General features: G+C 38.9%; 1 protein-coding gene across 1 annotated transcript in view; it reads right to left on the reverse strand.

The window, feature by feature from the left end:
* Positions 1-17,001, reverse strand: part of NCAPG2 (non-SMC condensin II complex subunit G2) — a 50,252-nt gene extending 33,251 nt beyond the window's left edge. Inside the window, exons 1-8 of the mRNA XM_009817726.2 lie at positions 16,927-17,001; positions 13,427-13,618; positions 12,353-12,467; positions 11,682-11,839; positions 10,564-10,698; positions 2,015-2,109; positions 1,082-1,151; positions 319-405 (exon numbers count right to left, since the gene is read on the reverse strand). Of these exons, the coding sequence (XP_009816028.2) occupies positions 319-405; positions 1,082-1,151; positions 2,015-2,109; positions 10,564-10,698; positions 11,682-11,839; positions 12,353-12,467; positions 13,427-13,618; positions 16,927-17,001 (927 nt within the window). The remainder of the gene's footprint in view (positions 1-318; positions 406-1,081; positions 1,152-2,014; positions 2,110-10,563; positions 10,699-11,681; positions 11,840-12,352; positions 12,468-13,426; positions 13,619-16,926) is intronic.
* Between the last annotated feature and the right edge of the window lie 6,284 nt (positions 17,002-23,285).

Genomic DNA, 23,285 nt, shown 5'->3' on the forward strand with positions numbered 1-23,285 from the left:
TGGTCAGCTGTCTCAGCTGTACCCCCTCCCAACTTCTTGCTCGTCCCCAGCCTACTCGCTAGGGAAACAGAATGGGAAATAGAAAGCGTTGACACCATGCAAGTACTGCTCAGCAACAGCCAAAACACTGCTGTATTATCAACACTGGTTTAGTCAACAAATTCAAAACACCGCACCATACAGGCTACTATGAAGAAAAGTAATTCCATTCCAGCCAGACCTAGTATAGTATTCATTATGAAATGGAAATTCTCCACTTTATAGTAATTTATCTGATTTTGATGCTACTAGTTCATGTCGTGCTTTACAGGAACTTACCTCTCTAACTTTAGAATGAACAGCAGAACTTCTGGGAAGATGAATTCCATGATGCATGAAATCCTGAATGCAGTTATGTTCAAGTATCTAGAGTAAAAACACATACATGCTACTGTTAACACACAATAGAACAATAACAAGTACTGTAGGCTGTGCAGCAACTTATATTTTTCTGTAAAACAAACAGCTGAAAAAAGTCTTTGATAGTATTTCTTACTTGGCTTCTGCTAGGCCCAAATTTTTCCATGCTAGGGGCCTCTGTCTGCTTAAACTGTTTTTCAAAATTTCAGAATATACAATTAATCTGATTCTCAGAACCAAGTTTGGAATTGAAAAGCACCTCCACACAGTAAAGAAGAACTATTTTGTATCTGAAATTTAGCATTGTTGTGATGCTGTAATTATGCTTTTGATCATCTCCATGGAATTCCACAAAAACTAGAAAAATATTTAAGCTATCAAATATATAGGCTTGCACATAGTGAATAAAAGCTTCAATAACTCAGACAACTAGCGTGTTTACAAAAAAACATAGTGTATATGCGCAGTTGTGTGAACCAATATTTCAGCAGCAGAATTAAAGGTGTTTAAATGCAACCAAGCTGATCACAGTGGGCAAACATTCAAAGCCTGTGCTTATTCCTTGACAACGCTGAAGAGGCCCTTTCCTTAGGGATATAATTCCTTAAGGCTTGCTTAGGAACCTTTTCAAGGTTGAAAAGTCATGTGTCTTCTCCATCTTGAAATTCATGCATAGTATTACCTCTAAGAATTCTCCTGACACTTTCTTCCAGGCCCTGAAGTAAACTTCTGAAACGTATTCCATCAAGAATCTGTATTAACATATAGGAAACACTTTCAAGCAAGCATCCTAACCATATCTATGTGCAATTCATGAAGGTAACAACATGAAGTTTTTGATAATTACCAATATTATTTCTAATTCTGTGCATGAACATTATTTTTAGAAGAAGCAAATATCTTGAAAGTCTACACTGATAATTGCAGAAAAACAAACTTAACTGTTAATTAATGAACCCAAGCACTACTAAAAAACACAGGAAATATATCTTATGGGGGGAAAGTCAAAACATTAGCACAGATATTTTGTCATTTGTCTCACAATCAATGCCTTGAATTCTTTATAAAGATGTACAGATATACATTATTCTAACTGACAGCATTAAAAAGCCTCTGATTTTAATATGAAGAATTACTTCTGTAATATTTCACTAAATAATCAAAGGAAAAAAAATGCACATTTTTCATCCATCAGTCAAGTTCTCAGGCTATGATCCTGCAAGTCACTTCTTATTGGAGTGTCTCTATATAGAATCTTAAAAAATTAAATTGGACGCTGCTCATAGAAAAAAATAAAAACATTTTACGGAAGCAAAAATGGACCTGCAATTCTCACACAAACACTGCAAGTAATGCAACACAGTTTATATGAAAGTCATTTGCTTTAGCTAACGCTAAATAAGCATTTTACTACACCTATAATTGTATACATAAGCACTTGCAGAGCAACTATTAAATAAAGATGCTGAAACAATACAGTAGTTATATTCAGGAGATTTGAAGGTCTCTGGATTCTGATATATTTAGCAATATACTAGGTATTTTAGAGTGTGAGACAAACAAGATTTTAGCCAAGCTCTTAATGATCGTTAAGAACTCTAACTGTGATGCATACCTTGGAAAAAATTGTAATTGGTTTTTAACAGTTCCATGTATCATTTTAATGAAGTTTACATTCCAGCTGAACAAAAAGCTCAAGAATCTTCTTCCCTATAGGGAGAGGAAAAGAAGATAAAAAAAGGGAAGTCAAACCCCAGACGAACAGCCAATTTAAAAGCCATCTCAAAAATCAGTAAATAAGACCTCTAAATATCAGAAGAAATAACACCTTTAATTTTAAAAAGCATAGATGAGATTGTTTCAGGAAAAAAAAAGTAAGATTCTTAATTTTTAAACAGAATTCAAGCATTACTGTTATTTATGCTGAAGAGAAAAAGCAAAACAAATGAACATGTGGATTACATATCTGCCTGCATTTTTTTCAATGTCCATTCTGTTTTGGTGTGACTTCAAGTAGTATTCCATAATGATAAGGGACTGTGCAACTCAGGACCCTCATCAAGGCCACATCATCAGAGCTCTGTTAAGTGCAATGTCATCCCAGGATGACACTGTAATGACGGTGAAGGCACAAATAAAATAGCATGACAACTCTGTCAGCATTGAATATGGAAACATTTTCGAACAAAGCCACAGAGAACAGATGGGCCACTGTTCTGATTAGCAAGGACAGGACAAGAGGAAATGGCCTCAAGTTGTGCCAGGGGAGGTTCAGGCTGGATATTAGGAAAAATGTCTTTACTGAGAGAGTGGTGAGACACTGGAATAAGCTGCCCAGGGAAGTGGTGGAGTCACCCTCACTGGAGATGTTCAAGGAACGTGTGGACGAGGCACTGTGGGACATGGTTTAATGGGCATGGTGTTGTTGGGTTGATGGTTGGACCTCATGATCTTACAGGGCTTTTCCAACCTTAGTGACTCTGTGATTCTGTGAATTCCTTTTCTATTGCACCATAAAAGGTAATACTGCAAACCTCCTGGAGCTGATTTAATTCATGAAAACAGAAAAAAAAACTATTTAGTTTTTTTCCTGAATTAGTTTTCTTCCATTTTAGCAAGTTAGAAATGGTGATGACACATCTGATGAGCAACAGAATTTTTGCAAGAAAAGGCAGTGGAAGGCTGTGGATGGAGGAAATAAGCCCTTGCTCTTCTGGAATGAGTAAGATCTGCCCAGGGAATTAGAGCCTTACACAGTATTTGTACAGACAGCCTCGCTCTGGCTCATCTTACAGATGAAGGCATCCAGCTTCTGAGATTCTGAAAAGTTTGATCATACATAGAAAGTAAGGCTGATAATGCCAGACACACTTTGAGCTGAAATATCATAGAGTAGGGGTGGAGGGAAGGAAATACACAGGCAAAAACTGCCTTTAGTGGAACTGATAGCTTAAATGCCTTCATATCAAGAAGTAATTCAGAAGATCATAAAAATCAAGACGTAAAGCCTAAATAGAACGTCAAGATCCTTGTCTACAGGTCTCATGGAATCCTTCCTGTTGTCAATGAGAGCTTCTTCTACCAAGAAAGAAAAAAATTCAGTTAAAAAAAATCACTCATCTCCAACTTTGGTGGTATAATACATATACTGGAGTCCCAGTGGTGCACTCTTCCATCAACATCCCTGACAAACCAAAAGGTCAAGGAGTCTTGACCTACAGCTCCTGCCTCAACAAGGCCAAGATGAGGCCAAACTCACACTCTTCTCATCTTCTACAATCCCGGCAGCAAGACAGATGAAGAAAAGTCACAAAGTAGCTTTCAGCAGTTCAACCAATTCTTTGTTGCCTTAGATTTCAACAGATTGACCCTGATCCTGAAAATGATAGTAAGTGCCTCTAATTTAATCTGCTGCTTGTGATCGACGGACCTGAAATGATTACTGTTATCAACATTTTCAGTATCACGAGAGATAAACTGGTGATAGGTGAATAAGACTGCAAACTTATCATCTTCGGGGTTAATGCATTAACAGAATGTTGAGCATCTTGTATTGCTGTGCTTGTGGACATAGTACATGTGACTTTGTCAGTTCTATACACACATAGAAGGTTAGCAAGGAAGAAGAGAGTAGAACAGGCCTACCTCTAAAACACAATAATATATGCTCTGCAGGCCTCTCCAGCTGTTTGATTAGAAACCCCAACTGAACAAGAATGTTTTCATAAATCAGAGAGATATAAATTCAGGGGATCACTCCACTACTGCAGCCTGAAAATTAGCCTCTGAGAAATATTACTCTGTGTTGAATAGCACAGTCTGGGAAGACAGAAAAAATGAACTCCCTGATCTCGCAGTGAGGCACAAATGTGCAATTCCATACCAGTTTAATCTGATCTAGAACCAGGATACCACACTCCTGACCCTCCGCTTCATCCTTGCATATGATCAATCCAGGCAGTTAATCTGGCTGAAAAATAATCTCATTAAGAAAAAAACCCTGATCCACTACCTCTTTGAAACAACCCATGACATAGCTGCTTCAGCATTCATACTGCAGAGAGAAAAATATGAACGCTACCCCATGGCAACATAGGATTATTGCACCCTGGAATTACACCAGCTTAAACTGCTATGGAGCTACACTCTGGGACATACTCTAAAAAGTATCAGGTATACTTTACTTAGGAACTGTAGAACAAGCCTGAAGGCAATTTTAGAAATAGACATAGAATGTAAGAAAAAGGTTCAGCAGAAATACTGGGGATGTGTTGGACCTGTTGCTACAAGAAACCTACCATTAGCAAAATGAGCCAGGCAGGGAAACTAGAGAACACACATGAGGCGGGTTGTCACTAAAACTAAACTCTGTTAGGATGCAAAATCCCAAAACAGAAGGACTTGCAACAGAAGCACAATAGTTTTACAGCAACAGCAAAATGATTTGAACACTGTGAATTTCAAGACACTTAATCTCTAGTCTGCAGAACTAGAGAAATCCCAGACAGTTACCATTCTTTATCTGTACTGACAGTTCACACGCTGAAGTTGTGTATCAGCTCACAAACTGAGACATCTAATTTTGGATGTTTAAGTCCCTAGATTGTTAATTGCCTGCAGAGTGATTCAGGTGATCAGCTGTTTAGTAATCACTTTATAAAGCTGAATTGTTCTGTTGACTCCACTGACTAGGGGCAGTATACCACTACCCAACAATAGAGCAATTTTAAACACTCAGATGGTTTTCCAGAAGGCAGAGACCTATGACAGATCCTGTGTTTTATGTGCCAGCCCCATGTGGATGTCTGAAGCAACTTAGGCCATTTAACATAGCACGGGTCATTCACTTATACTTAAGCAATTAAAGCCTTCCCAGGACCTGTACAGATTAGGCTCCTGTGTAGATGTCTAAATTATTTTCAGACACCTAATTTATCTGAACCCTATCTTGGGGTCTTTCCAGAATGGGTTGTGGTTCCTATCTTATTTCGAACAAGTTTCCTCAAGGATGTAAAGTGACTTGTGTATTGGGTTTACATGGCAAGGTTTTGGTAGCAGAGGGGGCTAAAGGGGTGGCTTCTGTGAGAAGATGCTAGAAGCTTCCCCACTGTTGGACAGAGCCAGTGCCAGCCGGCTCCAAGACGGACCCGCTGCTGGCCGAGACTGAGCCCATCAGCAACAGTTGGTAGCACCTCTGTAATAACATATTTCAGAAGGGGTAAAAACTGCTGCACAACAGCAGCTGGAAGAGAGGAGTGACAATATGTGAGAGAAACAACTCTGCAGACATCAAGGTCAGTGACGAAGGAGGGGGAGGAGGTGCTCCAGGCACCGGAGCAGATGCCCCTGCAGCCCGTGGTAAAGACCATGGTGAGACAGGTTGTCCACCTGCAGCTGATGGAGATTAACGGTGGAGCAGATATCCACCTGCAGCCCATGGAGGACCCCACACCAGAGGAGGTGGATGTGCCCTGAAGGAAGCTGTGAGCCCCTGGAGAGCCCACGCTGGAGCAGGTCTTCTGACAGGACATGTGGCCCCACAGGGGATCCATGCTGGAGCAGTCTGTTCCTGAAAGACTGCACTCCGCAGAAGGGACCCATGCTGGAGCAGTTTGTGAAGGACAGTCTCCCATGGGACCCACACTGGAGCAGGGGAAGAGCGTGAGGAGGAAGGAACAGCAGAGACAATGTGTAATGAACTGACCTCAACCCCCATTCCCCATCCTCCTGGGCCACTCAGGGGGAGGAGGTAGAGAAGTCCAGAGTGAAGTTGAGCCTGGGAAGATGTTTTAAGATTGTTCTTATTTCTCATTTTCCTACTCCATTGTTAACTGGCAATAAATTAAATTAAATTTCCCCCAAATGAGTCTGTTTTGCCCATGACAGTAATTGCTGAGTGATCTTGGTTTGTACAGCTTAGAGAAGGGTGAGGTGTGACTTCATCACAGTCTACAACTTCCTCAAGGGAGGCAGTGGAGGGGGAGGTGATGATCTCCTCACTCTGGTGACCAGCAACAGCACATAGGGAAATGGTATGAAGCTGCATCAGGGGAAGTTCAGACTGGACATCAGGAAAAGGTTCTTCACTGAGAGGGTGGTTGGTCACTGGAACAAGCTCCCCAGGGAAGCGGTCAGGGCACCAAGCCTGTCAGAATTCAAGGAGTATCTGGACGATGCTCTTAGTCATATGGTTTAGTTTTAGGTAGTCCTGCAAGGAGCAGGGAGTTGGACTTGATGATCCTTATGGGTCCCTTCCAACGCAAGATATTTTATTATCTCCCTGTCCTAATCTCGACCCATGAGCCTTTCGTCATATTTTCTCTCCACTGTCCAGTTGAGGGGGGGAAGTAATAAAACAGCTTGGTGGGCACCTGGCAGCTAGCCAAGGCTAACCCACAACAACTTGCCACGTAAACAGAGGCATAAGAGTCCACTTCTTACTAAAATAGACTCCCATTAGACAGATCACTGAAGAAATTGCAAGGGTGAACTGACAGCAGAATACTGCACTGACTGAAAAAGCCGTGTTGGATGATACGAAAAGCTTCCCTGACTGTAGCAATACTCAAATATAGCACTAAGGTTAGGAAGACATTTTCCAAATGGAAAAAGAGGGCAGAAGAAAACTATGACTTAGAAACACAGAATATCTCAAGTTTGAAGGGACCCATAAGGATCATCAGCACCTCCCCCTTCGCTGCTCCCCTTGAGGAAGCTGTGAGACTGCTATGAGGTCACCCCTCAGCCTTCTCTTCTCCAAGCTGAACAAACCAAGTGACCTCAGCTGCTCCTCATAAGTCTTGCCCTTGAGACCTTTCACCATCTTGGTCGCCCTCGTCTGGACACACTCTAATAGTTTGATGTTCTTCTTATATTGAGGCACCCAAAACTGCACACGGTACTCGAGGCAGGGCCGCACCAGTGTGGTGTAGAGTGGGACAATCACTTCCCTTGACCAGCTAGCTATGCTGTGCTTGGGGCACAGCCGTGTCCTGGGGTGCATTTTGGCTGCCAGGACACACTCTTGACTCATATTCAACTTGCCATCAACCCAACCTCTTTCTGCAGGGCTGTTCTCCAGCCTCTTGTCCCCCAATTTGTACATATAAGCAGGATTACCCCATCCCAGGTACAGAATCCGGCACTTGCTCTTGTTAAAGTTCATATGGTTGGTGATTGCCCAGCTCTCCAGTCTATCCAGATCTCTCTGTAAGGCCTCTCTACCCTCAAGGGAGTCCACAGCTCCTCCTAGCTTAGACCCATCATCCAATTGCTCACCCAACATATTATGGACTTGTCTAGCTGTGTGCTGGACATTTTATCCAGAAGGATATTGAGAGAGACAGTATCAAAAGCTTTGCTAAAATAATAATAAAAAACCCAAAACACACATCTACTGGCTCTCCTTGGTCAACTAGACGGGTGACCTTGTCATAAAAGGAAATTAAGTTACGTAACAGGACTTTCTCTTCGTGAACCTGTGCTGACTACACTACACACAATGACTACACTGTCTCTCAAGTGTTTTTCAATAACTCCCAGGATAACCTTCTCCATAATTGGAGATGAGACTGACAGGCCTGTAATTACCAGGGTCTTCCTTCTTACCCTTCTTGAAAATTGGGACAACAATGCAGTAACGTTTTCAGAAGTTGACACACACATTCTTCTGCAAATGCTTGACCATTAGGTCAGAACATGAAGCCCAGCTGGCAACAAGTCAGTAGTGATGTACCCCAGAGCTAGTTATGGGAGCCAATACCATTTAACATGTTCATTAATGACCTAGATGATGAATCAAGAGTACCTGCAATTTTGCAGCCACATCGGGAGGAGTTGTTGATACACTAGACTGGGTGTGCTGCAGTTCAGAGGCACCTTGACAAGCTGCAGAAATGTGCCAACAGGAATCTCATGAAGTTAAACAAAGGGAAATGCAAAGTCCTGCACTTGGAAAAGAATAGCTCCATGCTCTAGGACAGGCTGGGGGCCGATAAGCTGGAGAGCAGCTTTGTAGAAAAGGTCCTGGGGTTCACAAGTTGAAAAGAAATCAGCAATGTGCCCTTACAGCAAAGAAGGCCAACTACATCCTGGGCTGCACTAGGAAAAGCATTATCAGCAGGTCGGGGGAGGTGATCCTTCCCCTCTGCACAGCACTGGTGAGGCACATCTGGAGTCCCGAGTCCAGTGTTGGGCTCCCCAGTTCAACAGAGACACGGACATGCTGGAGCAAGTCTGGTGAAGGACTACAAAGATGATTAAGGGACTGGAACATCTGTCATATGAGGAAAGGCTGCAAGACCTGGGCTTATTTAGCCGGAAAAAGAGAAGGCACAGGGGGATCTTTTCAATGTATATAAATACCTGATGGAGGAAATAAAGACCATGGAGACGGATGCTTCTCAGTGGTTTCCAGTGATAGGACAAAAGGCAATAGGCACAAATTGAAATACAAGAAATGCCTCATATATAAGGAATATTTTTTAAATTTTATTTTTTTATTTTCACTGTAAGGGTGACTGAACACTGGAGCAGGTTGCCCACAGAGGTTGTGGAGTCTCCATCCTTGGAGATATTCAAAACCCAACTGGACACGGCTCTGAGCAACCTGCTCTAGCTGACTTTGCTTTGTGCAAGGGTGTTGGACTAGATATCTCCAGAAGTCCCTTCCAACCTCAAACTCTGTAATTCTAACATTAATGCTCAGCAACATTACTTACTTAGGAATAATCAGAAGAAGAATTACGAGGAGCAACTACTACTTCCTCTCCCTCCCATGTTAAATTTTTGGCAGAAGAAAACCCAAAAAACAAAAACAAACCCAGAGCATTCCTATATAGATTGGACATAATCAATAAGAGTCTGTATTTGTGAACAGTGGTTTAGATCTTTCACCTTTATCAGAAAGGAATGAATGGACTAACAGAATGCATATTCAACTCCCAGCTGGAAGCTGCTACTTTCAGTCAATCCTTCTAGCCATAAAGCTAGGGATTCAGGATTAAAGATTTAAACCACTAATGATCATATGCCAGAGCAAAGAGTACAGTAAGGCTCGCTCTCTATCTACCTAGAAAGAGATAGGCATATGAAAAAGAAAACATGACAAAATGTCAAGAGACCAGAAATCATAAGGAGGAGGGAAGAGCAAAAGCTTGGTCAGAAAAGTAAATGTGCAAAGCATGACCAAACTTGCATGTTCTTGTGGAACAAAAGGGATGTGTTTTGATATGCCAGGAGAAAGATTCAGTACCAAGTCTGATTATTACCACTTTTTTTTCCCAAAAAAATTAAAAAAAAAAGTTTCGTACTGAAGGCTGTGTTTCACCCAAAGATTCATGGTACAAAATTTCTTTAGAAAAACTTACGTGTAGTAATTAACATGTGTTATATTAAAAATCTCACAAGATGTGGAAGAAAAAATAACTACAAGAAGTTGTTTCTGAAGCCTAGATAGCAGTTTCCTTTTACATATATAATTCCCAATTATTTAGTGTGCCTATATGAATATGAAATATTAAAGTGATGCAGTGTGTTCAAATAAAACAGAAGAAAATTATTAATACAGAATCAAATACAGCTAAGGTGTTTTAAGTACTGTGACAAAGAATGCATCTAAGTACACACTTTTTCAAGAGGAAAAAAAAAATTACCTAAAATGAAATATACCAATGATGTAAAGCAAATACAAAACCAGTCAATAAAGTCTTACCTGGGTTCTTCTTATGTTACTTTTAAAACAGACAATGGCAATGAAATCTAAATGGAATCATTTAGAAGTAAAATTATTTTGCTACAGTTATCTGTCTCCAATAAAAGAAAATTTGCTATAAAAGAAGAGAATTATACCAGGAAATGGTTTTTAAGTATTGAGGGACATGCATTGGAAGCAAAGCACTAGGTTCTTATTACCTCAGGATACGAGAACTTGAGTGATGATTCAGACACATACTTTTATATTTAAGACAGAAATAGGAATAAAGAGTTTTCCAAATGAAACAGAAACATCAGCCATTTAGAGCTTGGAGTCAGAGCTGATTTGTCCTGTATTGCTACCTACTGTATTGTAAAAAAAAAAAGGCTTAATGCAAAACCATTAAAAGTAACCAAAGCCCATTCACAAAAAAAAAAAAAAAAATCACAGTAAGATAAAAGTTTGCTTACCTCTTCTTTTTTAATGTGTTTTACACTCATAAAACACTGAAGCAACAAGTCCTTGACTTCATTACTCTCCTCTGAATCATAATCAAAACAAAGTAACATCTGATGTAGATTCCATAGACGAACTACATCTGCACCCTGACAGGAAAAAAAAGCCCACATTATAGTGGAGTAGGTATAGCTTTAATGTGAAGAAGCCTTTAAAGGATTTTAAATAATGAATTTGAAATGCATTGTTACAGATAGAATATTTTCAGATTGTAAAATTATGAACATTAATAGACTTTCACCACATCATTAGGAAAAATTACAAAAAATATATGTAACTGCAGAAATACTGACTTCCAACAACTGAAGACATGCTGAAGTACAGAAAGCAAGCCGGTTATTTCAGGCAAAATAGATGAAAACTGTATTATTCCACTTTCAAAACTTTATACAATGAAAGCAGTTAACAGGGAAAAATAAAATAAAGAAATAAGTAAAGGAGATATTTACTAGGTTAGTGCAAAAGATGTATGCCACAACACTGTAGAGTAACTCACACATTAATAAAAAGATTGTTAGAGAGATACAGACTAACAGAAAAAGAAGCTTCCCACATAAGAAGTCTATGAGCAGCTGAACATAGTACTTCAAAACTGAATTAACTAAAAGAGTTAATTGCTATTTAAGCCTTAGTCACTGGACTTTAAAAATGAGTGAAGAAACAACAACAAAAAAAAAAGGGGTAAACAACAAAAAAAAGGGGTAAACAACAAAAAAAAGGGGTAAACAACAAAAAAAAGGGGTAAACAACAAAAAAAAGGGGTAAACAACAAAAAAAAGGGGTAAACAACAAAAGAAAGGGGTAAACAAAAAGTTAAAAACCAAAACTCAGTTCTGAAATTGATGCCAAAAATTTTTAAAGTTTGTTCTAGAGAAGGCAACAATTTAATATGTTGCTTATGCAAGCAACACCAAAAAAGACACTTTGTAACCAACATGTATGCTATGTTTCATTAATTGAAAAGCACTAGGACATGGAAAACAAGTTAACTTGAAATAGAAGGTATTTTGGAGGGATAATCTTTCTTGGAATATTCAGTAGTAATTTAAAAGTCAATATAGCTTCAGCATACCGTAGCAGCTTTATTCAGGCTTCTTCTTAACAGAATGATAAATACAGTCTTCCCTAGCTGCTCCTTCCCTTCCAGTCCTTTCTCCCACCACATTTCACATACACGCTGGATAGCACCCTGTAGGATTTTTTCAGATTCAGGTAATGCAGGAAGAATACCTACAACAGTAATAAAATAACTATTTATGGCAATGAACCAAATTATTCCTGTAAAACATTGGTCTGTTAGTACACTAACTATACCTCACAATGTCAACCAGCTCTTCCACGCTTACAAATCTTAATGGCTTATTCTCCCTGTGGGTATTTAGGCAGCTTTGTTAACTCCAAGATTTTGGCCAAGTTTTTGGATCAGTAACAATGATCCAAAGTTAACAATGATCTTAAGTTTTGCCTTAAAAATACTATAAGCCACAGAATAAAGACAGTTATCTAACATGGGGTGAACAGTTGAGAGAAAGAAAACTATTTTAAGTTCCAACTTTTAGACTGTGTAAGTGATTTTTAAGTAAATGCTCCCTTAATTTCGTCTCATAAATAACAACTCACATCAGTACCAACTTTTCTCGTAAATTCTGTTCCATAGGCCAGTCAGGTCAAATAGAAAGCCTAGTATACTCATCTGCTAAAAAAACAGTATAATGCTGTATTCTGTAATAAATAAGTACGTACCATTTAATATAAAAACACATTCTAGAAGAGCTTTGTAGTTTACAGTTTCATCCACTGCAGGTATGGAGGCAGTAACTACAGCTGTCACTCCTTGGATCACAGCTACAGTTTGTTTCTGAAAGAAAGCAATGTCGAGGAAAAAATACTGCAGTTTATTTTATACCCAGAAGATAATTATGACAAGGAATAAACCTTAGCAACAAAGAGCAAAGCTGAATTGTTATTTAGCTTCCATTTTGAACAAAGCTATCAAATAAGAAGAGGCAAAAGCATAGATTTTAAAGTATATCCGTTTCAAAAAGTCTGAAAATGCCTTTAAGCTCCAGCTAGTAGATAATTCATCTGTATCCATTCTGCCATTAAAAACTTCCATCTGCAATAAAACCACTCAAGCACACATCCGTTTCAGAACTAAAAAGATCTAACTAGCAGGCTCTTGCGGAACTCAAAAATGTGTAGAGCTGGTGACTTTAGGATCCGTGATTCTATAGACCTCTGTACATGTGATGGATTTTCTACAAGCCTCTAGGTCTCCCTAACGATTTCCCTTCTGCACTTCTATTTTTCTTCCAAAATTAGATAACCTTTTTCCTTGATATTCTCAAGACTACGTGGACTACAGTGAAGAAGGCAGTATATGAGGGTCTGAGTCAGAGAAATTCTGTATAAGCTACATTTATGGGAGCCATGTTCAAATCTAGATTTCATGCTCTTCATTCAATAAAATGACAATAAAACAGGTAGTGAATTTCTTATAGTATATGCCAGATACTTAAGGAACATCTGAGAGATCAACATTTGTTTACTGAAATAAGACATACTAAAAGCCCACTCAACTCTAGTGAAAAAACTAAGTCCCATCTTTCATAATAAAAATTATCAGCAGATATAATCTTTTATAGCATAGACCAATCATAAGTTCAGCTTAACCCAGTTAAGAATGGGGCAGGGAGATGATGTTTGGAACTGACCTTGTTTGATAACCCTCGCATGTTTTCAGATTCTATGAAAATATTTCATTTTATTTCTCAGAAAATATGAAATAAGCATATTTTTATTTTACGAGATTTTTACCATTTCTGGAACTATCTCAACTTCCATGTTATCATTAATTTCACCATCTTCAATCCTCTGCCATGTTTCCACAGGGTTCTCCATCAAAGTCTCTGTCAATAGTTGCGTCAATCTCTCCCATAGTACTTCTTTTTGCTTTCTTGGCAATTCTTGAAGTAGTTCATTCAAGTCAAAAGGATCAAATGTATTTTTCTGTGAATAGTTAGAAGATATCACACAATTCCACATCAGTGAAGTGGCTTGTATTTCATCAATGTATTTCCTAAAATTAATGCTTTTTTTGCATTAAGGATTAATTTCCATTCCTCTGCAGTTATAGAACCTTCTAGAAGTTGTATTTCTTTAAAAAATAGCATGAAAAATTCCTGCTGCTTAACTCTTTATCATGAAACAAGACTGCTTCTTTTAAGACTAAAGTCTTTAGCCCTTGATAGCAACACTACTGAACATAAATCACGTCCCTGTAACACCAACTTGTCTCTCATGTGTTCTAAATACTTCATTCCCAATGGAGACAATTCCATACCCTTAGCTAAGAAGCTCACAACTGCACAGAATTCAAGACCCTGACCATATCTTTGTTATCTTAAATATAGATTGATGATGGCTGTTGAAAGAAAATCTTTATGCAAGGACTAGAAATGTAACAGTCAGTACAGCCATAGGGACTGCACTACAGGTTTTGGAGTTCAATCTGCGTACAACAGTGCTCTGTATACTGCACTATTTTAAAGCCCCCCCATCAAACCTAACTCCTGAGCACATTAACCCTATACTTCCCTCTTAAGCTCTGCTGAATGGGAAGCCACTGTTAGCCTCTATAAAAGACTTCACTAAGAAACTGATCTGAACTATTTCCTCAGCAGAACCTTTCTAGAAGAATTTACCTCAGGGGTACGAAGAGCATCAAAGAAGGGTAGGCAACCTGCTAGGAAAGGCAATACTCAGAGAAAAGATGAGAAGAAAAACCAGACACAGCCAAGAAGTAGTACAGGTAATTTTTGAGATGTAATCTGCAACACTGAAGTGAAGGTCTACCGGGTTAAAAACACTTCAGAGGAAAGATAGAGAACGTCCATGATCTTGAAGTAAAACTATTTTTAGTTTGCAGATACACTAAAAAACAGGAATCAAAAAGAAAAAAAAAAGTTGAAGGGAAAAAGGAAAATAGAAAATAATGAAAGAAGCAGCAGTAAGTACTAGAAGGTTCTCAGAAGGGCAAGAGAAGAAAAATCCTGTTACATATTTGTAGCAGAATTTCTATCCTATTCTACAGCTGGAAATAAATACAATAAACCAAAGGCCACACAAGGAGTCCTGCAACCCTCTACTTCAAAAAAACACAAAAGACAGGATATTAAGATAGTACTGTTTTGAACAAAAAGAACGAATTCATAATAAGACCAGAGCTTTCTGATATTTCTTTAGAAGGATATAAGACAGAATTATTCCAAAACTTATGAGGGAAAAGGATGTCATTGAATGATAGTCATATCCATGATCCATATTTTCCTGTCTAAGAAATAATGTATTTTCTTTAACTGGAACAGGATTTAGTGGAAAAATTTAACAGCACCTGATAAAGACTTCAATGTACAGCACCACAATATGGGAATATTTTAAAAAGATTACAAAGAAAGAAAAGTGAAAAGCCCAAGGCAAACCTTGAAGGAAAAGTAGCAAACCCCTGGAATTTTACAAGATATGAATGAAAGAAAACATTGAGAGGAGGGAAAAGGAAAATTAAAGGGAGGTGAGGGAGGTACAGAAATGACAGACACTGAAAGAAGTAGTGATGCTAAAAACAGAACTTTAAAAAAAAAGTTAAAAAGACAAATTTTGAGGCTAGAGCATAAAATAGGTAGAAAAAGCAGGGCATAAATATAATACGAAAATTAAGGAAAGCAATAAGGTTTTAACCACGCTTTCTTCTTCTTTCTGCATTTATACACCCACTCCTAAAGGGCAGAATACATTACCACAGCCTCCTCCAGAAAAGCAGTCAAGAATTATTCCAGGGAGTTCCTAAAATGAGAATCCTCATCCTAAGATAAGACATGGTCAAACACCATTCATTACTGAAGGTTTCAAAAGAAGGAAATTAATAACATAACTCAGGTCTCTTAGACAAGCAAAAAGTAATCTGGATACTCATGTATGGCATGAAGACAGTTCTAATCAATATACTCATTATAGCTGGTGATATACAGTTTCCAGAGATATTGGCAACAGCTGAAAACTGTTGCAAGACAAGTCTTGTGAATTGATGATGAAAAATAAAAGGATGAAAAAACAATTTTTAATTGAAACAGACCAAGATATATTAAGATAGATTACTGGGTGAAGATGGCAGAATCAACACGACCAAATTAATTGAAAAGGAAACACTACAAGTACCATACGTTATCCTAAACAGAATAGTTTCTTGTTAAAGTATTTAGATTTGGGGAAAAACAGGAAGGATACTTCAAGCAAAGGCAATCTGTTAATAAAGCTGTCATCTATAATTACATACAGGAATGCAAATGAAAAAACTAGCAAATTTCTTGGAAAAAGAGATTCAATGTTTGGGAGACAAACATTCCTAAGCTTATTACATAGAACATGATCCCTATCATAAAATCATAGGTTTAATACATCTGCTACATTAGTGAATTAGTTCATACCTCTGTGAACACAGAGGTCAACTGATCCACTTGCTTTAACCTGATACAAGTAATATTAGGAAAATACTGATTACAAAGCTTAAGAAACTAGCCTAACAATACCATTTATTAAGGCTACCAAAATATGTTTAGGAAAAATCATGTCTATCTTAATACCAGACAGATTGAAGCTTAGTGGAAAACACTACAAAGCAAATTGTAATTTCTGATTACTACGCAGTATCATATACACAATGTGAGAATGAACTTTTAATTAGATTTCAGTGGATTTTTTTGTTGTTCCTCTCGCTTCTTTCCACACTGCATTTAGAGATAGCAATCTATCACGTCTCTAAAACATTCAGTGATAAAAAGCACTATCAAGGACAATTATGCACACACTAAAGAATAAGTGGACAGCCTAAACTATGAAATGGATGAAGAAATACCAGTGAAACATGCCTCTGCTATGTTTGTATATTAGCTCATATTCATTACACAGCAATAAACTTTTTCATAGGTTGATTGAAATAAAAAAAAAATACTTCATCAACATCAGATGAGTACTTTTTTTAGTATTACTACAGTACTAATCATTTCTTTTAAAATAAATGTAAACTGTATCTGCAACAACCAAATGTCAAGGAATTAGTCGGTTTATAAGTAGCAAAATTTCAGATTCTACAACTTTTTCAGCTATGTTCTGTTAAGTGCCATTTGAACTTATTTTCTACAGCAATTATTCTAGTATATCTGCAGGTACCAGCGATATTTTCTGTCCCTATGTCACAAAATTTCTGCACTAATAACATACAAGATTTTATTAGTAATGCACCTGTATCATGACTGACTTACAGGATTCTGAGTATAATGCAAGAAGTCTTCAATTGATTCTTTAGACACAACTTGTAAAAATGCTTCGCGTTTCATTGTGGTCTTGTTTTTCCTTGCTTTATAAACAAAACAAAAAGAATGTTAGAGAAAGTACTGTATCTCAAGATAAGATCATTTTTGGTCTCAGTGTATACACTTATATTCTTCATCTATATAGTCATAAATAAAAGATGTTTCCTCCTCCAAAATACTTTACAGTCATCTGAATCAGCATTTAGATTCATAACAGCACTAGGCTGCAGTATTCGCATGCATTCTTTTTAGGCCTTTTTTTACTAAACAAGTCTTAAAACAGAAGAACCTTTTAATGGATACTTGTATATTTAAAAAGAACAGCGTATCCAGCACATAGCCCCTATTTAGCTATCCATCATTCCCGACGACAGCATTTACTTGTATGAGAAGTACTGACAGGCAGCAAAACACTATCTCCTTTTCCCTCTTGTCAAGTGAAGCCTACGGGAGACGGGCAAGGCCACTTTTTGACACCAAGAGCTTAATTCACGCACCTAAGCATTCCTTCTGCCCTAGGTGATTCCTGGCGTGCTTTTGCCATCCCTACAGTTGGGAGACCGCCTTACATAGCCTTTACTGTGTACGAAGCTATACCGCAGAACGGGGCCGACGGCGATCCAGGGCACTGTCCCCGATCAGCCAGGGGCTGGCCGCTTGCCGGGCTACCGCCAGGTCCACGGCACGGCCCCACAGGCCGCCGTACGCCCCCGGTAGAAGAGGAAGTGGGAAGACAGACGGGCCGCTTACCTAGCGCTCCCTCAGAAAGAAACAAGGCGGAGCTGTCTGCACAGGAGGGAAACAAAAACGGCGATCGGCCGGACTGACACGCAGGAGAGGAGGCTGCGTCTCTCAGTAGCGCTGCCCACGGAAAGAGCCGTCCATACGAATGCCCCGCCGCCTCACGAGGCACCAACCCCGGGTGCCGCTCACAGACGGGACGGCACACCCCTCAGCCCCCCTCCCGGCGGTCGCCCCGCTGCCCGCCCTCACTCAGCGCTGAGGCGAGGCCTAGGCCTGGCCCTGCCGCCACGCGCGCGCTGCCGGCGCTTTTGAATTCTCCCGCGGCAGCCGTTTAGCGCGGGCGGGCGCGCGCGCCCCGCGGAGCTCTCGTCTCGCGAGAGATCGGCACCCGCCCACTCTCGGCACAGAGCACCACTGAGGGCGGGCCGGCCGGGGCGCTGGGGCGCGCCGCAGGGCTGGGCGCCGCCCTCCCGCGCGTGGCCGAGGCCCTTAGCGGGCGGGGCTGGCGCCGGGGCAGCCCTCAGCCGCGGGCGCCGGCTCCGTGCAGCCGGGGTTTAGTACTCCACCCCCGGCACGGGACTGTGTTCAAAATGCACGTTTTGCGCTTGCCTGGGTGGGGCGTTCGTGTTTGTCCGAGGGGGAGAGTCGCTTTTTCAGTCAAGTGGCGCCCGTAGGCCTGGGTGAGTTAGGTGCCTCGCTACTCCCTCCAGCTGAGGCCACCACTGTCCCCAGCCCCCAGGCCACCTTTGACGGAGGAGGGGGCTGAAGAACCCGCTGCTGCTGCTGCCGCGATTGCAGCAGGACCAGGGGAGGTGGGAGGGAGGATATGTGCCATGGAGAGGACAGGCCCAATAATAGGCAGCCCAGGAATTCAGTGTAAGCTGCTCTTCCTGGTTTTAAACTTGGCTACACTGAAATGATTCTTTACTGCTTTCACTTCATAATAAAGACTGACTTGCTTACACATCTTTTCCTTGAGGAGTTCCGATCAGTTACTCAGAGGTGGCTGACAGGAGTAAATCCACATACCCGCTTCCTGTTACCTTCCTGTAGCTATCCTCTTCAGTCTCAATGCCTTCAAACAGGGATAAGAAATGTTTTCGTTAAATTCATGTATAGGCTGAAGAAACAGTATGCCGCCTTCCACGGATCTTCGGCAACAAGGAAATAGTATTCTTACAAAAATTTTTCTGCTAGCTCTCAAAGCCTGCATCATGCATTTGATTAGTGACTTTTTTTCTCCAAGAACGTTTTTGTTGCCAGTGTTGACAGCTATGCATTTAATCTTAGTCATGGCGAACAGTACATACATTACGCACTCTTCATCCAAAGCAATGAAGAGCTGAACAGGCTGCTCACCAGAATTTATAGGATACTACATAGGCCAGATGATATTTACACTTTGATAACTAAGGATTTTTTGAATGTCTCAGGAAAGAGCTGCTTTCTGTTTCTTCTCAAACTTACTTTGCAGTGTTCAGAAATAGTTTGACTCAGTTCCTTGAATTAAGCATAATCAGCTTTCAAATTCTGTAATATTCCCCATTCCATTTGTTTGAACTCTTCTGCAAACCAAAACCAGTCAATATGTCTTGTTAAGGGCTTAATTTATATCTTACAGTTTTGCATTTGCAGTAGCATAGTATTTCTCAATATTTCTGTGTTGTTAGCTGTTCAGAAGAGGTAGGTGCTTGACTGAAGTAATTTCCTTTCAGTCTGTGGTAGCAGTACAGCATACGCTGCTTTACTATGCACACAAACAGAAAACCAACAATTTCTGTAAAAGTTCTCACATCTGATTGGACTTTTCTGGATTGTAATTTTTAAAAACATTATATAATTCAGATTTTATTTATTACTATATGTAAAATTTCACTATTTTTAAAGTAGTAAGTCTTCTAATATTTTCATTTTTAACATAGAATATTCTTTAATCATCCTACATCTCACAGTATCAGTTTATGTTTAAAACTAAGACACAAAAAACTAAGTCACATTTAAAACTAAGTCACATTTTCTGCCATATATATTTGACTTACAGACTTTTCCTGTTTTTCAAGTTTTTGAGTAAACTATTTACCTGGCTTTTATACAGCTTGAAGACTATAGGATGAATACATGCTTATCCCATATAATTAATGCTATTCTGTATTGCTTTAAAAATGTACGTAACAGATGACTAACATACTGAAAACACAGATAAAAACTGTTTCAATTCCTGAATCATCAACTGAGTGCATGTGAAACTTCTGAAATAATGGGATTTTTAAACAAGTATGTGCCAGATAGAAAGTACCATAAGAGAATGGGTTGCATTACTTACAAGTTGTAATTGATATGGTTGCGTAGCCAAGGCAGAGACAATATGGCAGAAGGAGTTAGCAGCCAAAACCTCATCTTCTTGAGCAACATAACTGCACACAGGCAGTTCAGTGCCACTCCCTGTCTCCACCTGAAGCCAAACACACACACACCTTCTCACATCTATTTCCATCTAGACAAAGGCCTGTCTCCTTTGAAGTGTGGAAAGGGCAATCCAGCAAATTACCAACATCCACCTACCCGAAATCACAGAGAAAGGGCCCAGGAGAGACGGATCCCTGGACAGTCACTAGAAATAGCATCTGTCCTCCAACCCTAATCCCCACACTGTGACAGCCAGCAGGCATTGACTTCCAGAAACAGACTACCAAAAGAAGGGAGCATTTTGCTACTCTCCAGTAAAGGAGGATGAAGAATTAGGGTTGTTTCAGAGCCTATGGACCTGACTTTATTTCTTAAGTTAGGTATTCAGCTAAGTCCAAGAAGCCTGTGAAACTGTTTGAAATAAGTTGTATGAGCCATCGTCATACTTGCAGAATAGTAAAAGCAAATTTAAAAAGTATATATAAATGTAAAAGTGTCAGTTTTCAAAATATCCACCCTTTCTGCATATATTAAAAATCTTTGCTACTTTAATCCAAACTGATGGATTTATTTATCATGTCTCATGTGGACTGAATATTTCATTAATAAGTTGATTAATCTTTTAATTAGATGCTACATTAGTCACCTGGTTACTGTTTATTTAGTCGGGCACACATCCATTTAGCAAACGAACTAAAACATATTTTAGCTTACAATTTGTGTTGCATAGCAACCACAGAATGATTTTTTCTTAGTATTGAAACTAAAAGTTGACACAGACAATAGACTGAATAACGCCAAATTATTCATTTTAAAGGACCACACAGAGAAACCAGAGAGGTAGAATAGCGTTTTGTAGTTTTTTTCAAGAATAGTGCATGAACTGCAAGCTAGTAATGAAGCTACAATTCTATTTTCAGTTTCTCTAATGTTCTCCCTTTCAAGAGTATCAAATTACATGCCTCTTTTTGACATATCTGTTCATCTGTTCAAAATAATCTATACCCTGTGATAATAATCTCATATTTATTATCATTTTCCTGTCAAGTCAAGTTAGGGCAAAAATGAAAAATGGGCCTTCTGAACATGGTTGCTGAGCAACAGCAAATAAAGATTTGCTTTTGTGCTACCGCTTCATAAACCAGTCTTTATTCTTGTTGGTGGCCTGTATAAGAGATCTCAATTACAAATGTCTCTCACAACAATATCGTAGTTTGGACTATAGCAAGTATTCTATTTTAACCTATATGATTCAGCATTATAAATACTTCTAAGGAACTAAACAAGTAATTCCCTGAACATCAGATGGTTTCTCGACTTTTTTTTTTTCCCATATTTACAATGTATTTTCTAGATAATAGTTTCTGATGAGATTATTGTACACATTATCTATTAACACGTTAGAATTGTTACTACTATTTCTTTTTATTTGAATATATAATCAAATTTGTTACAGTTAATACAGTATCCACGAAATCTGCTCATCCTCTAAGGCAGGCTGTTAATAATTTACATGCATTCATTTCCCTTGATTTTTTTTTGATCTTCACATACTTTGATAAATAATCCGAACAGCATGGGAGAGAGATGAAGTTTCACACCATTCCACTTCTCCAGATCTCTGCTTGCCTGAAGGTAATACTGCCAATCACGCCATCCTTTATTCAGAGGCGACTGTCAGTTTTCAGTGGTGGTGTGATTAGACCGTGAAACTGCTTATTTCCCTTAAATTATTAATATTAAGATGAAACAATTTTAGAGTTTAAGAGATTAAGCAGAAAAAAAACCATTCACTACTACAGAAGAAAAATAAAATTATCCATGTTAACTCTAACAAAAATAAGGAAATAAAATGCGCAGAGGGAAAGCCAAAGCTTTCCTGCAGCACCGCTCCCTCATGCCGCAGCCAGTGCTGTGGAGGAGCTGGATTGCCGCCCCGTCGGAGTCTGCTGGTACTGCTGGGTGTCTTGCAGGTTGTTCACACTGAGGTGAATTTAAGGCATGAAAACAGCACAACTTTATTTATTTTGTTTTATTATTATGCTTCATTATAGAATAGTTATTTATTATTATTTGCTTTATTATTATGCTTTTACTGTTATCCCTCTTTCCTTAACAGGCAGTGTTTTAAATCACAGTAATTTTACTCTGCTAACTATTAGTACCGTGAAAATTGAAATATTTCTGAAATGCTATAAAATGCTCACAAAAAGAAATTACAGTAACAGTATCTGCACAGCTAAATCCACCCCTGTAAATATACGGAGTATCACTTTTCATGATAACTACAACAAACATTTCCTAGTATAAAGTCATTAACATCTTTCAAAGTATTATGTATCCATGAGTAAATGTATAATACTAGTTTGCCAGTTAATTTGTTTCATATGTAAAACACTCCAGTTAGATCTGCCATGTCTAGATTACTTTAACCCTATTAAATTTAACATTCTGAATTATTAGAGATTTATAAGTCTTGTAAGTGTTCTGTCTCCTTTCAGCTCTCATTCTATTTTAGTCCTTATGGATAAAGAGAAGAATTGTTTCTAAAGTACAAAAATTATTCATTTTACAAGTGTTCTTAGAGGTTTCATTGTGATAGACATGCATCATCTAGATATGACACCATCTCTGTTCCACCTGTCTAGTACGAAACATGAAAATACTGTATCAGAATGGACATGATTTCTTGTCCATATTAGTTTTTATACATATCCAGACCAGGAACTAACCAGGAAGCCCCTCATGCTTTTCTTACAGACTGCACATCCAGCTTCCTTCATGCAAAACTAACAAACAGGGAGCTGAGTGACTGTAGTACTTGTTCCGTTCAATATCAGACTGGGGGATATGTTTGGAGTCAGGCACTTGAAAGTCCTCACACATTCACTAGTTCAGACATACCTGTCACTTATGCCTGTTCTGTGCATCGAACAGTTTTAGCATCACAAGACCTTCTGACAATGCGATTTGTCAAATATTTTCTGATCATATCATTAAACAAAGGAAAATTGTTTTCTAAGATATTTTTTCTAGTAGAATTTGGTCTTTGCCCCCATTCCCCCCGTGTTTATTGTACTGCTCCATGGTGGTTTTCACTGTGTTAGATATCCTGAGCTTCTAGCCTCATGCTCGAACCAACAATAGAAATAAATAAA

This window comes from Gavia stellata, chromosome 6 (genome assembly GCF_030936135.1).
Source record: "Gavia stellata isolate bGavSte3 chromosome 6, bGavSte3.hap2, whole genome shotgun sequence".
NCBI classification, from domain to species: Eukaryota; Metazoa; Chordata; class Aves; order Gaviiformes; family Gaviidae; genus Gavia; species Gavia stellata.